Consider the following 17185-nt stretch of genomic DNA (forward strand, 5'->3'; position numbering starts at 1 on the left):
GATGTCCTGATGAGATTAGGGAGCAGTTTTGACTGTGCGAGCAAGGTGGGTACATTTTCAAGTCATATCCTACAAGTCCGAATTGATTTATGACATTCCTGAGCAAGAGGCCATTGTATATATGTGTTTGTTGAGTAAAAACGACCATTGCATGTTTTTACGGTAATGGAGAATATAAATCATAAACTCTGAAAAAAGAAATGCTTCCATTACCATTTCATCATCATCACACGAGATTTTCTGAAAGATCATATGCACATATTCAACAGTGAACAATACATGTGTTAAAACAAGATTTTTATTGTTACGCTTGGTAGGCTGAGATTCAACAGGTGTTAGACTTAGGAGTTGATCCGTCTCGTATCATCTACGCCAATCCGTGCAAACAAAACTCACATCTTACGTACGCCAAGGAGCACAATGTAGACCTGATGACCTTTGACACCGAGGAGGAATTGATCAAAGTCAAAATGTTGTATGGATCAGCAAGGTGGGTTGTAACAAAAATTAAATGTAACTGTCTGTGTAATTGTGTACCCGCAAATTTAACACTACAGAAATTATAAAAATGGTATATTATTGAATTTGAAACCGTTATTACAATAGCAAAGTTTTATACGATATCAATATCATCATCAATATCCGTCTGTGTTGAAGCAGTATTCTTTGTGTTACAGATTACTCATGCGATTCCGACCGAAAAATATGTATGGAGTTATGTACGACCTGGGAAAAAAGTTTGGTTGTGACTTTGAAGAAGCGATGGATTTGTTTATATCGGCAAAGAACAAAGGCTTGAACGTCATTGGTGTATGGTGAGTGATATACAAACAAATATTAAAGTGTATAAATTAAAATACAAATTAGTTCAGAATTTAAATACGGCTTATTTTTTCGAAATTCTGTTTTTTTTATTTTAACGGTCTCTATCAAGATTAATTTCTGGATGTTAAAGAAAGTATTATGAATTTATTGTTTATAGTTTTCATGTTGGAAGTAACTGTCTTACTTCCAACGCGTTTGCTTCGGCAATCAAAGAAGCTCGGAAGATATTTGACATAGGACTACAGATCGGCTTTGATATGAACGTCCTGGACATTGGAGGTGGATACCGAGGGAGAGATGTTGAACGACCGACTATAGAAGAAGTATGTGATTTAGTAACAGAAGATATATTAACCGGTTAACCGGCATTTATTCGATCAATTAGGTAACGAATACTTTTCATTTCATGATGACATCTTTTGACGTCAATAGTAAATTGCGTTCACAACCGCATATTCATCTGTACCAAACATTATAATATTATTATTACATCAAAACGAAAGTAGAATGAATCAAGCTTAGCAACAATGCTAAAATGTTAAAGAAACAAAAACAAAGCTTCCAGCTCGATTTATTGATGTTTTTTATATTATACCGGTCACATGATATCTATATTATTAATTGTTTTATATTCTGTTTACGTACAGAATGCAGAGGTTATAAACCAGTGCCTTGATGATTATTTCCCTGAAGCAGGTGGAGTGAAAATAATCGCTGAGCCAGGACGTTACCTTGTAGAAACTGCTGTCAGTGCCGCAGCCAATATCATAGGCCGGAAGCTTATCTATGATAATGGTTTGTGCAAAGTTGTTAATGTCTTATATTTGTTTATTGATGAGTACATATGTTTTTGCTTGCATGAACTTTGACCTCTTTGTTGCGATTAAAATAAACGAACATAGACACTAATTATATATTTTTTTTCTCTCTTATTTTTTTGCACTTGCACTTTCTGTCGAATGCGTCTTTATATAACATAACCAATCATCTTTTTGTCTGTTTGTTTTGTTTTGTTTTGTTTTAGTTATTTTGGTTTTTATTTTTTACTTTTTATTGCATTTTCCTTTCCTTTGTTAATTTTCGTTGTTCGCTTTAAATGTTTCTAGACTGTTAGTTTTGTACGTTATTAGAATAAATCAGAGTTTGGTGTTTATCAGGTCAGTCTATCACTATCAAATGTTCTCGTAGTTCCGTTAGTCATGTCAAATTGATTCATAAGTTACTTGACACCAAACGCACCTGAATATTATGTTAAAGTTTGTTAGATTCATTAAATATATTTTTTTTACTGATTTATACCCGTTTCTTTACCTGACCCTTTTCTACGTGTTTTACAGGAAGCAGAATTTCAATGGAAAAAAAATACAAATAAATTATTTGCTACTAAGAGTGTTTACATGAAATTGAAATTTATCAATTATGCATGGCTTTATTTGTATGCTTTTCCAGATAAAACCAGTATTGAACAGGTTATGTACAACATTAATGATGGAGCGTATGGAACCTTTACGTGGATAAAAGAAGTCACGGAGATATTTGTAATGTCACCAGTTCTTAACAAGGTACATCTCCTTACATAGAGGACATAGTGTATAGTCTTCGCAGTGATGTTAATGGATACATATAAAATGATTATAAAGTCTTCAGATTCCAACTTTTTAGCATTTTTCAGTTTGTATTCCAGATACTAAGTTTCAATAAATATTGAAGTAGAGAAAATATCGAAATATTAAATCAAAAACAAATATGAGAAACAATTCCTGATGACATCTGTTATAGTTTTTATGTTCTTTATAGAAAATCAAGATTTGAGAACTGAGTGCGAATTCGAAGTAAAAATGATTAAAAAAAACGATAAACCTTCTATGACTTACTATTGAAATGTTGGTCTGGCAACAGAACGATGCGATAGCATCTTATTGACTTAAATGTAGCATCATTGTTGTGGGAGCAATATGCAGAATGATGCCGCATATCTATAACCCTTTGAACCACTTAGTTTTGCATACGGCACGATGTCTTTTTTAAGATGCCTTCAACATTTCGGCTCCACTTACTTTCTTCTGCTGATTTTACCTCAGTGTGATTTTATTTTATTTAATTTTTCTGAGATTAAATTTTACGTAGAGAGTGTTTTATGGTGGAATTAATCTTTTTGATGAATAAAATCATACAATTTTATTCAAAAAACGTTTTCAGAAATCAAGAATATTGCACACAAAAAAGGAATAGCATTACCTTCTAAATTATGGAAATAAACATTCTTCAACTTATGTTTTGATACCTTTTGCACATGCATGTTTCCTTAAAAAATTGATCATAATTTGTTACATATAATAACATCTTGTTACATCAGACCAAAACAAGATTTGAACGTGATTTAAATCTCAGAAGAGCAGATTCTAAAGCAATGTTCAGTTAGAAACCGTATAAATTGTGTTAAGTTGGCAAAGAAAGGAAAAACGATGTGATGACAAAACCTTAATAGGAACTCGATAAAACTAGGACAAAACTTCGTTTATGTTGTCTTTAGGCGAGTACAGAGAAACACCACAGCACGGTGTGGGGTCCAACTTGCTGTGGCACTGATTGCTTAGCAACAGACATGCCACTTCCGCTTATGGAGGTCGGAGAGTGGGTACAGATCAGTTACGCTGGATCCTACTCGTTTAGCTGCAGTACCAACTTTAACAGCATGCCACGTCCTAAGCTTTATTACTTCTGTTCAAGTAACACTTGGTTAGTTATAAGTTTGTTTCTTGGCAACAACTTTTTATGATATCGATAAAACATTAGTTAATGAATATTGTATTTTTTTATTTTTATGAAAATTATCAATTAATAAATCCACTGTTTTTAGTTTATCAGATTTTGTTTTCAATTTTTTAACAACAATTATGAAACAACGTATTTCAACTTTTATTAATCATTATTGTTGGCCCCGATGTAAGCACGCGTTGGTTTTGTAGGGTTCTTAATGTGGGAGTAAACTGGCGTACCCGGAGAGAACCTCCCTGATAACTTTTCTTCGGGTAATCCGGTTTCCTCCTACATTTAGACCCCCTGCGCTAACAGCCGGACCGACAAAAGAATTGACAAAACTATGTTTCAAATTGTTGTAAATTACATAAACTTTATATTTCTATATTGCATGTACAATAGGACCTCTTTAGTTAATGGATCTTTGAAGATAAGCAGTATCTGTTGATATCGGATCATCAACAACATTTGTGTAGACAGGTAAGTGATGGTACTTACGTTGGCAATGGATTTATGTGATATTGTTATTTTGTTATCTTATTGCAAAGAAAAAACGTTAACGTTGCAGTTGAAATTCAGTCCCATATGTTACGTTACTATGATCTTTGAATAATAACATCAACGTGATATATTCAAATCGATGATATTAAGTTTAGATCAGAAAGAACTACTGGCAACAACATCAGTTAAATTTCTTACTCCCAATACATGCACTGTTGTAAATGTATTTGTCGTACTTTTTGGAATGTTTAAATTATTAAGGTAACAGCAAAGTTTACACAATTTGTTGATGAAGATATAAAAATTCCTTTTGTTAAACACTACTTGATGTGTTAAATATGAAAATACTAATGTTACACGGTCCTTTTTTGGAATAAATATAAGTCAAACTATCGATTTTAAACGGTCTTTTATAAGACATTAATACCAGAAAAAAATAACATTGTCAAATACACGGATAATAATTTGTGAACCGCTTTGAGACGACCTACGAACTATGTTGTGATAGAGCGGTATATAAGAACGAATTATCATTATTATTTATTAAGTAGTAGTCTTCTATGAATACAATCTTTTAATGTTTTTTTGTGTGTTTTTGCTTAGGTATGTCCGACTGGGGATAACAAACATGTTTTCTGACTTGCTGGACCGACATTTGTACCAAATATGATATAAATTGTTTTACAAAGAAGAAGATTACCAATTGTGACACGTTTGACCGTCACCTCCAATTAAACCTGCGCTCAAATGATCTGGATCACATAATTAACTGCTTAAGTCCTGTATCTTTATGTACATGCATGAATTATACTACGGACATTATTTCATGAAATTAAACTGATAATATATGTTTTAAATTATACATGCTTATAGTGTGCCTATCGTTAAATATTCAATATTCTTTACGTCATATCCAGGCAGTATACATTACAGATGCAATGATATTTCACGGAAAACTTAATGTTTCATTAATTTATGTAAATTCCAATTACTTATCATGGCAACGATAATTGAAAACATAAGTAAAAGTACTTATCGCACGGATTGAGATTTGTGAAACGTGTACATTTTGTATTTATGTCTATTCATGTAATGCTATTCTGGATAAAGAAGGATGTCAAATGTTCAGTATTATTGTGACGAGACTGAATGAAGGAAAACACGAGTAATCGATGTCCCTAGGGTTTTGTGGTACTGCTTTCTCTAGCCTCTTCCATTACAGTCGTGGTGCTTCCTCGCATCATTGGATTATATCTCATCAACTAAATTGTTTATTAACATCTGTTTATCTGAAACGCTTTCTGCGTTACCTGTAAAGTAAATAAAAACAATGCAATTAGTTGTGAGAAGTTGTTTAAATTAAAAAAAAACCCACTTTACTTGTATGTTTATTTTGATTGTTACGCTATGTGAAAATGTGATACTTAGCTCCTTCCAAGGTCGACGAGAGGCAATGTACCCTTGACCTGAGTACAAGTAAATAGTTACACTGTATCTGCATACAATTACGTATAGGACTTACATTGTAAATACATAGATAAACAAATAGATAAAAAAAATATAAATATATTCAGCTGAGAAATTGGAACTCGCTTAAACATATTCGTACCATTATTAAGCATTGTAACTAAGTACTGGAAACTGATTTTTCCTGTCTTGTTTATGAAAAGAGAGCCATACATTGTGGGACGTTTATAAACAAAAAAATTGAAATGCAATCAACAACAGTGTTCTGAGTGTAAACAAAGTCAGTGGAGCTAGATCGGGATTCGAACCCTGTACTATACTGTCTCTCTAACTGATTGAGCCACCTAGTTAACAGAAGTGTCTAAGCCCAGCTATACTACAGCTATATCCAAACATAAGTTAAGGAAGTATAGGAAATACACAGTGCAGTGGGACAAGAATGCTTAAGATAAGGAAACAGGTTATTCTCAAAAATATTTCAACCAGAATACCTACCTCATTAAATTAACTCATTTGCTCTGTATGCCTGATTATTTCTAGATTGCATTGAAACACCAACGCAACTTATATAAGGTAGCAGTGTACAGTAGCGTACGGTGGCCATGGGTGATATTTTTGTACAATGAATAACCCCTCTAATATTACATGTTTCAACAGTTAAAAAAACAATCATCTCTAAAATTGGCATATACATGATGAATTGGACTATTAGGGCTTCACATTTAAATAAAAATAAAAAAAAATTTGGCTTGAGACTACATTTTTGGCCATTTACGAATCTACACAACAAAAGCTAGCTTTTCATGTAGTCTATTTTTGTACTCGGCACATGTGTAAATATTGTGAAAAATCTAGTTTGACGACCTATGCTAAAACGTGAGTATCTGTGACCGAGTAGGTGATATTTGATTTAAGACTGGTTTTAAGAAAAAAAATACTACTTGCGTGGGTCAAATGTTGTGTTAAAAATCATATTGTTTTGCATATTTTTGCGATTTTTGGGGTATCAATTTTTGAAAAAATATTTATTCTTCTAAAAAAAAGTATTCAAAATGTAGTTTTTAAATATATCTATATATATGTAGGTGTGTTGTGCAGGATGAATCCGTTATCCATCTTTTTCAAAGACATGCCCTTTGATTTTTAGTGTCAAGCCATTTCTACTGTACTCTGCTACCTAAGGTGAAGGTTTAGTCCCGTTCCGCGAAAGTCCAATAACATCAACTTTATTTAATACAGAGTGTAATATTTTATTAAGATTAATGTCTTCGAAATTATTTTTCAAACACTTGATCATGTGTCATCAAAAATATTTCTTGTGTTGGGAGAATTGTCTCTCTTAGTACAGTGAAATATTTTCTGATCCGGTTATCCGGCTGTTGTTTTAGATATTACGACTTGCGTTTTTAGAGTGTTTGATCTACAGCAAGCGGTAAGCAGACCGGTAGAAATACCTATTCATTTACCATTATACCAAAGGTCATGGTTTTCTTCGCGGTGTTCGATAATACGTCCAACTGCTCGCCATAGTTTATGATTTAGAATATAAATTACTGTATCATATTTTAGGACACTGAGGGTTATCGCTATGGAAGGTAATTGTTAAGGCAAGCAGTATTTACTTTGGCATGAAAATTGCGATCTTATGTTTCTTACTCGGTTCAATTTGTTAATTTAACACACCTCAATCTTAAAAGCTAATATGAAAGTTAATTTGGGTGATTCTGTGTACCCTTTGCTCACCCCAAATCATATACATGTACATAAATATATATGAATCATGACAATATTTTGCCAATCAATCAAATACATTTCAAAAATTGAAGTCAGCTGTGTTGTTTAATTTGTGTCTATTTGATAATAACACTTACCTTTAAAATAACATCACATAGTTCCATTTCCGTATGTGTGATTTCTTACACGAGACCCATCCACCGTGTTTATAGCAGACCTACGGATTTAAAATTACAGGTCTATACAAATGTGTTACAACAATAAAACATTATGTTTTTTATGGATGAAGGTCAAACACATTCTCTACTTATTTCTTGATTTTGATCTGAGTCCAGATTCAAAACTTTATATGGCAACAAAATAGATCTTCTGAAGCAAAATTATTAAAATCTCTCTAATGATTCATCTTTTTCAACTTTTCAATATTCTTTGATTAAAAAACAAAATATCTAATGTTTTTCTTTCAACTTGTTGGTGTTTATTTGTAATAAATAACTTATCTGTCAATAAATTATAATCATAATAATACCAACATAGCATACCAAGTGTCACGTGTACAGAAGTAATACAATTTCGACCGTGGCATGCTGTTAAAGTTGGTCGAGAGGCAGAACGAGTAGGCTCCTGAGTAGCTGATGTGTACCCATTCTCCGACCTCCATCTGTGGTAACTCAACATGTGTTACCACACAATCCGTCGCACTACAACTTGGTCCCCACACAATGCTTCTGCACTTTGCCGTTTCTCTCTAAAAAAATAAAAATAAAAAGATAAACGTTAAATGAATTCCAATATCTCCTAGTAGCCCATTTGAAGTCGGTCATTCTTTTTTCAAATTATAAAGTGTATCTCGATTCTTGCTCATGCATATTAAACGCCTCCCGACTCTCTGTAGTAGTAATGATGCAATTGTTATATGCTTTGAGGAGATTTGAGTATTGAAATCAAGAAAACTGACAAGTCAGAAAGAGCCCCGACATGAGCCTGACCGTAACCACATGGTCTGTTTTAATAGCACATAATACTGGCCTTTACCTTGACCTGAAACTCTTCACAAAGTCGCCCTTACATAAAGTAGTGTATTACAATGACGAATTTGATAAACGAGATTAATTTGTTAGATTCCACGTTAAGGAAAGTATTGACGGACGGACATTATTACTATAGGTCAACCTATCTTATTTGCATTAACATCCAAACCTTCTGCAGCAACGATGATATCACAAACGACTCAGCTTCGTAGAACATCCAACCAAACGTCCCATATATCCCATCATTGAAGGTGTACATCACACTTTGTATTATGTCTTTTTCTGTAATGACAAAACAATTAGACAAACGTTTGTTATTCTGGCGGGTATAAGTAAATGGGAGGTTATGTGTCATATCGCAATGGGGTGCATATTCTGATATCGGCGATGTACTCAACATCGTCAATAGCAGAAATATTTTGTCGATTTTTAACCTCACAATGGAATATTCATTAGTGAAAGTAACTGTTACACCCACTCTCGTGTGACGTCTTGATTATAGTTGTACATGTAATGAGTTAATAATCAAGCTTATTAACCATTCCTTTATTAACCAAATTTGACAATGTAAGGTGTGTAACATTAGACATGTGTTCACGCCTTGTCAGTCAACAGTCAAAACGATTTCCCCGAGGGTTTAGGATTGTCTGACCAGCTAGGGAAACAGTTCTTTATAATGCAACGTTTGTTCTGCTGAACGAGTCAAAGTATTCAATTAACTTAAACAACGTTTCCGTAATACTATATTTGCCTCATTTAAACCTAGCAAATGCAGCGGTAGTCGAACATGCTGCATTTTTCGTCATGGTCATCAGAATGCTTGGGTTGGATTTAATGTACATGTATATCGCACGTGATCAGCCAAGCAGTCTTAGTTAATCACGAAACTAGTTAACAGTCGTAAAGAAGCGAACATTATTTTATCACGTGAGGCAGCAAAATTCGAGTGTTACGTTTAGCAATTTTTTGAAGAAAATCAGTGCTTAATATACAACTATATAGAGTCAGATAGCAATTTGAAACGTTTTTAATGTCCGTGTTATACTTTTCTAACAGAAATGACTGTGTATATTTAACATATGAAAGGTGTATGCATTTGGTATCAGGACGATGATTTTCGAATATAAAAAAACCCACTGAAATATAAGGCTCATTTATTTCGACTGGAAGTATTTAAGCCTTAAATCCTATGCGTTCCATGTGATCCAGGTGGCCTTTATAGTCATGGGACATGTCATCATTCAGCTTCCTTGTGAAATAAAAGCTGAAAGGAAATTTGATCGTACAAAAATGGTAAATACTTCTTACTTCAGTTTTGCAAAAAAGTTCGCCGGATAATCAATTTCCAGGAAAATACTATCTATACATTATCAACAGAAAACACTGGCCTGCATTGTCAAACCACGCATTACCTAATCAGTTTTATGAAAAATAGAAATATTACATATATTACCCGAAGTTCTTTTTAGAAATATCAAATATTTCATAGACAAAGAAAATTACATACCGTTATTCGAATCTTCATCAAAATCATAGATAAGCTTGCGTCCAATGATCCATGATCCTGCGCTGACAGCAGTTTCTACAAGGTAGCGTCCGGGTTCGGCGATAATTCTTAAATCTTCTGCGTCAGGAAAATATTCCTTCAAACATTGATTGATGATAACCGCTTCCTTTAATAAGAAAAATCAACAACAATTATTGCAAGAGGCTTAACAAGATAAGATCATGAGGAAATCACGGATACAAGCACCAAATTTCGTTTCGAAGAGCCCGGCATTCCAGGCACTATATAAAGGCGATCACGGCTATTCAAAGATGATCGCGAAACAAAAACATAGAAATACTGCCATCAATTTCATAAACAATCAGGTCTCTATCTGGATGTCTGAACATACAGTTTAAAGGACAGGGGGGGGGGGGGGGGTAATTATTTTGAATATCTTTAGATGATGATGCTGATCTTCCTCTGACACACACACAAGCAAGAGGCCCAGAGTACATGTATCGCTCACCTTGATCATAAAGCAAACATGATAAATTATTCTTATTGCAAAAAGCCCACAAATGGCACAAAAGAAGAAAGATTTTAAAGATTTAAACCTCAAATTCTCATAATGGGTCCAGCAAATCTGCACCCAAACGGGCCACACCTACCTTTTATACAAAATAAGGACCCCTTTTCCAAAGGATGCTCCAGGCCAAATTTGAATGAAATCCCTTTATCCGTACGGTTGAAGAAGGATTTTAAAGTTTTTACCTCTTTTTCCACAATTGGGCCCGGCCTCTTTGTCCCAAGAGGGCAACACCCACCGCTTATACATAATTGAGTAACCCTGGCCTAAGGATGCTCCAGGCAAAATTAAGTCAAATTCTACTGGGCCGTTGAGGACTAGCAGTGTTTTAAAGGAAAATTTGACGGACGGAAGGACGGACGACGGACGCTGCAGCACGGCATAAGCTCACCGTGTGTTTATTTGGACTAGGCGAGCTAAAAAGAGCATGTTTGTACAATAGTGTTTGTCGCTTGTTTTGTAAATTAGCATTGAGTTTTTGTGGTGCAGTTTTATTTCACGAAAACTGTACCAGACACGTTATGTCTAGGAATCCGGAACAAATATAACAATAGGGGGATGTTGTTTGTGAAAATGTACATTATTGTTTTGTAACACAACACTCACGTGAAGTTGAGAGTTTGTTTAAAATAAGCATGGTAATAAGATAACGTTAATAATATTTATTGACATGAATACATGTAACTGAGCTGAGATATAGAGTGTTATCCATATATATATTTATATCAGACAATAAACACATCTGTTGCCAAGACTAATGGCAGCATTAATAGCATTTGTCTGTTTGGTGTTCTGCTTGTACATTTCATACATAAAACATCCACCAAAGGATAATCATATTCAAGCCATTTCTCCTTGATCTTATTTCTACATGTTTCTTATGGTATCATGCAACTGTAATGTACACTTGGGTTAATTTTTAGGTCTTATAATTTTGGTGAACATCCTCTTTATAGGTATGATAAGTGTTCTGGGCCCCTCTACACCCAAAGGGGCCGAATCTATCATTTATACAAAATTAAGAGCCCTTTGCCCAAGGAGGCTCGGTGCTAAATTTGGATAAAATCCCCCAAATGGTACAAAAGGAAGGATTTTAAAGATGTAAACCTCAAATTTCCCTTTTGAGCCCCACCCCTCTGTACTCAAAAGGGCAACAAACACCGTTAATACAATATTGAGGTCTTTTGACCCAAGGATGCTCCAGACCGAGTTAGGATATAGTCCTTTAATTCTATGGAAGGAGAAGGATTTCAAAGGTTTTACCTCTATTTCCCCTATTGGGCCCCGCTAATATAACCCAAGGGGGTCCGAACCCACCGTTTATACAAAATTAAGTGCCATTTGCCTAAGGATACTCCAGACCAAATATAGTCAAAATATAATGGGCCGTTCAGGACAAGTAGCGTTTTAAAGGAAAAGTTGACGGACGATGGACGATGTGATACGGCATAAGCTCACCATGGTACTTCGGACCAGGTGAGCTTAAAATAGAGCATGCTAATAAAATGGTGTGTTGTGGCTTGTTTTGGAAAGCATCACTGACTTGTTTAAAATTAGCATGATAATGTTAATACTTTACATTGACATGAATACCTGTTACTGAGCTGAGGTATGGAGTGTAATATATATCGGACAATAAACACATCTGTTACACAGAATTATGACAGTATTAATAGCATTTGTCTGTTTATTGTTCTGCTTTTACATTCCATCCATTTTTCAAACTGCCAGTATTTATACAATCGTGTCTTACCCATATATTCTCCATGTTCATGCCTGAAATTATATTATATTTTTCACAGATGTACAGCCACTATGATATTTCTGACACTGCTCTTAATTGTACATTCTCTTTGAAAATATTCTTCAATATTTGATAACGAAATGATCCATTTGAATTGCGTGACCAACTTACAGTCAAAATACATATCAAAAAATATAAAACAATAAACAGAATTGGATATCGGAAATCTCTAAAATTAGGAAAGCTATACCTCTAAATTTTCTCATAATATTAAAAGATCATACTGAAAATATTCAAATAGATAATCTTAAGTCAGAAGACCTCTTCATAAATAATTAATTTGAAATAATTTTGCCATTATGTAAGGGAACAAAAATTATGAAAAATAAAGACTTGACAATGATCATGCTACAAAATACATATTTCCAAAAACAAGACCTAAATCAGAAAAAAAAGTGGGAAGATGAACTTCAAAAAACATTTAATTGGGAGAAAATATGGGGAAATGATAAATGTAAACTGATTGCAACAGAAACAAAAATAAGGGAACTTCATTGGAAATGTGTACATAAATAAATTTATACTGAATATAAACTCCATGTTATGTACCGATCCAACGGTATATGTTATATGTGTAATACTGAATTAGAAACATTGAGCCACCTAATTTTTCATTGTTACTTTGTTACTCAAGTGGTAGAACTCATACAGAATAATGTTATAATAAAATAACTGGACTATTGATTACTTTGAACAAAGAAATAATATTGTTAGGAGAATGTTCAGATACAAACACAGCACTAACAAACACTGTTGTCTATACAATGAAATGGGTTATCTGGAAAACAAGAAATATAATAAAATATCAAAACAGGAGACAGACACCACTATCTACTTTTAAAATATTTAAACATGTATTATTAGAAAATTTAAAAGTATTTACAAAAACAAACTCAATAAGAGATACAAAATCTACACGTATACTAATTCAGAACTACAAGTTATTGCAAGGTATATTAACTAGCACCTAGACATATTGAAGCCTGAATTATTAATATATTTTTTTTGGGGGGGGGGGGGGGGGGGGGGCGGAAAGGAAAATGTTTTTGTTTAATAGATTTTACCCTGACTATTATCAACACATACCCTAGACACATACCCTAGAACTATAACGCTAACATGGCACTTTAATTCGCTGAATTGTATGATGTTATACCATACGAAGCATTTCATATACTAATATTTACCATATAATAACGTTTGTGCGAAGTCTGTTCACCATCGTGATCCTAACCGGAATTCAGACATTGGATTATAATACAATTTTAATTAGAATAGAGTACGGACAAGAATATCCGGAAGTTTTTTTTTTATATCAAAATGTGAATTTACAATTATTTGTTAATATATATGTAAAACGAATACTGATACTTGATAGAATATTTTGAACAGTATGTAGAATAATTTAAAGGCGATTCTAGACGCCCATGTACATTGTATGTATATTTATATATATGTTTATGTCATAGAATTTTGAAAATATAATAAAAAATGAAAATAAAATAAAACAATAGCCAAAGGATAAACTTTTAACAACAGGTATTGGTAACAAATGAATACGTTTTCGCGAAATTGATCTCTATTCTCAGATAGACATCAAACAACAATGGACTGTTGGTGGTGATTTATTATTGATTTGTTTCATGACATCTATTTTCCTGGTATTTAGGATGGTGTACCCTAGTCCTCTGATATTTCCACAGTTGTTGCTGGGTAGGTTTTTATGAACAATAATCACCGCACTATGACATGACTTTTACAATCCTTTGAACCATTAACTTTTGGTGGTATCAATCCTAATAAAAACCTATATATATACATATATATATTTGTCCTCCTGACGAGATCTAAATAACATTGAAACTTGACGTGAATGCGGTATCCCCTGACCGCATTGGCCGAAACTTTGAACATATACGATCCTCTTTTCTTACAAAAAACAAGTGAATTAGAACAATAAAAGATAACATTATATATATACACTTTTAGACATACTTCCTCGATTGTTGGTTTGTGAGTATTCCTTCCCGGGAAACCACCTCCAATGTCAAGGATGTTCATTTCGAATCCGACTTGTAGTCCTATGTCAAATATCTTCCGTGCTTTTTTGATCGCAGAAGAATAGGCCTCGGCATTGTAACAGTTACTTCCGACATGGAAACTAAAGCAGTGAGAGATAATACCTAATACAAGCCGGAGGTTCTTTGACAAACCATCAATTACATCTTGTTCAGAAAGATTAACGTCAGCAGACACAAGTGAGTGAACCTTTAAAATTTGAAACATAGATTTAGTTTTGGCAAATTGAAATTAAAAAAAATATAAGTGTAAGATAAATTAGTATAAGCATTATCATTTCTATATCAGAAGAAAATTTTTAACTCCTTTAAACAAATAGTTGTAATACACACCTCACACCAATGATGTTCAATCCTTTTTTCTTTGCAGACACAAATAACTCCTTTGCATCATGTAGGGCACATCCAAACTTTTTTCCCATGTCAAAAGTTACTTTATGCATATGGTCTGGTTTGAATCTTAACAGCAATCTAACACAAAGTGTAATATTGAAAAAAAGAATGTATTATATATTGTTTTTACTGTTTTTATGTTAAGAAAATCATTCATAACATGTCAATTCTTAATGAGACCCACCTTGCTGATCCATACAACATCATGACCTTGATCAATTCCTCCTCGCTGTCAAAAGTCACCAAATCAACATTGTGATACTTGGAGTAAGTCAGATGTGAATTAAGCTTACACGGATTGGCGAAGATGATTCGAGACGGATCAACTCCTTGCTCTAAAACCTGTTCTATCTCGTCCTATTTAAAATTGGAAAAGAAATGTTTCTACAAAATAGGTCCTTACTCGATCATCTATTTATAAAAACATTATTCTTCTTTCAATCTCAAAATCAATGGTTAGGTATATTATGTAGCAAGCAAAGTTAATTGCACATTTGCTAAACATTATTTTTCATCTATTTGTTGAGAATATATAAACACTTAAGTTTAAGAAGACATGACTCCGACATGGGACAAAAATGTTTAATATTTCTGTTTAAAAATAATCTTGTAAGCAAATATTTTTTTAACTGACTATTTTTTTTATCCATGCCTTATTTTAAAGAGGTTGAATATAAAAAAATCAAAAAAGGCTAAGAAAATGGTTTGTGCCTATCAAATTATATCACCTTCTTGGAAAGAAATATTATATTACCTTTTCCTCTTGCTTTTAAATTCGACATACCATTAATTCATTATAATGTGTGTTTTGCTTGTTACACCATAGTCTATACCTTTGTCATTTTGAAATAATAAATACAAACACACCTTGCTAGCACAATCAAAACTGCTTCCAAGTCTTGCCAACAGCTTAACTATCAGGGGGTCGTTATTGCACTTCACAGCTTTTGGATACAGAAAAAACGACTTCATATTAAGGAATACAAAAGTACATGTAAAGCTTACTTAAGTGAACTTTTAATGGTTCGAATATCAGTTTGGCTTGTTCACCTCGTTTATCTATAGTACCATTCACGATCACCCGGATGTTTTTAATTAACTATCAGTATTTACGTTCATCCAGATACCTATATTTTGGTCCATCTTAACAGAATTACACTGAATTTAAACAGACTACTCTTTTTAGGATTGGGATATACAATGACTTTGTTTTAAAGGTAGGAAAGTAATAGTCTCGAAATGTTGCAGTACAGCAAGCGTGGTCATTTAGTTGTGAAGTTAAAGATTGGCTAAATGTTGTGCCCCTGTTGTTAATAGTTTGACGTATTATTTCAAAATTATTTGGCATTTTTCAATTAATGAACTTACTCGCTTTGCACTTCTAAATATTGGTATGCGTTGGAATAATATTTTAAAAAGATATCGAGAAAAACAAACAAGACGTATTACAATATAACACAGACAAACATATGCGAATAGAACCAAGTTACCATAGAACAGCTCCACCCTATGAAACAGCTGGTTCCATTTTCTGTATCTCTCCACCACCTCGTCAATATCAACGACAGCCAGGGGATTGTCATTTCCCTTGGTTAAATACGACAAGAACTGTATTAGGACTTCAAAAGTCATAACAAATATCATGATGTTCTGCTTTTTTTAATCGAGCACTGACAGATCAGAACTCTTGAGTGTAAGTATAGTCTTTCCTCTTAATCAAGATAGTTTTGACGAATTAATTTCTGTAGAATTTGGAACTGTTGACAGGTACAAAACGAAAAACGTTTTTGGCACGTACTACATGTCATCATTAATTAATTTGTAAATTAAGAAAAACAATCTAAATAGGTAAGTATGTCACTGATCAGTTAACTCTGATGTTCCTGTTGTTTACGATAACACCATCGTGATTTTTTATATAATGCTTTACGTTACGTTATAGGTATGTTATCTTACCTGTTCTGTTTGATATGCAATCTGCTGTTTGATGTAGTCTGTATGGGAACGTCTAACATCGACGATCTGAACATCATTATCTGACATTTTCCTGCGATTGACTAGGAAAACAATAAATTTAATATTAATTAATCAATCGATTAAACATTACAAATATAAAGATAAATATCGTGTACAATTTATCTCCTTATTTATACTTATTTTATGTAAAAAATCCTGACTTAGAGTAAAAAATTTAAAGTGTACCCTGACAGTTTTGCTATATCATGATATAGAAATACTTAATATTACACAATAAAAGGCTAAGAAAGATCATAACGTCGTAGTTGACTCCGTTTCCGAGATATTGCGTTTTTTCTGAAAAACACACCGATTGCCTCGATATGGATAGACCACATCTGTGACGTCACAAGTTCAACGCTGTCAAAACAGCCCTATTTGAATATACCGGGCATCATCGATATCCAGGAGTAGCGCTCACTGACGTTCTCTTCACCCCTGGATATGCCTTCGCGTAACGTACCGTTATACTGGCTTTGAAGTCGGGCGTCGCTCTTCTGT

At 33.5% G+C, this 17185-nt stretch overlaps 1 protein-coding gene across 1 annotated transcript in view; it reads left to right on the plus strand.

The window, feature by feature from the left end:
- LOC110452741 (ornithine decarboxylase-like) overlaps positions 1–6168 on the plus strand; it is an 87614-nt gene extending 81446 nt beyond the window's left edge. The window contains exons 10-12 of the mRNA XM_021501390.1: positions 3359–3564; positions 3988–4065; positions 4690–6168. Of these exons, the coding sequence (XP_021357065.1) occupies positions 3359–3564; positions 3988–4033 (252 nt within the window). The 3' untranslated portion in view covers positions 4034–4065; positions 4690–6168. The remainder of the gene's footprint in view (positions 1–3358; positions 3565–3987; positions 4066–4689) is intronic.
- The last annotated feature ends 11017 nt before the right edge of the window (positions 6169–17185 follow it).

The sequence above is a fragment of the Mizuhopecten yessoensis genome, unplaced genomic scaffold, assembly GCF_002113885.1.
Source record: "Mizuhopecten yessoensis strain PY_sf001 unplaced genomic scaffold, ASM211388v2 scaffold6863, whole genome shotgun sequence".
NCBI classification, from domain to species: Eukaryota; Metazoa; Mollusca; class Bivalvia; order Pectinida; family Pectinidae; genus Mizuhopecten; species Mizuhopecten yessoensis.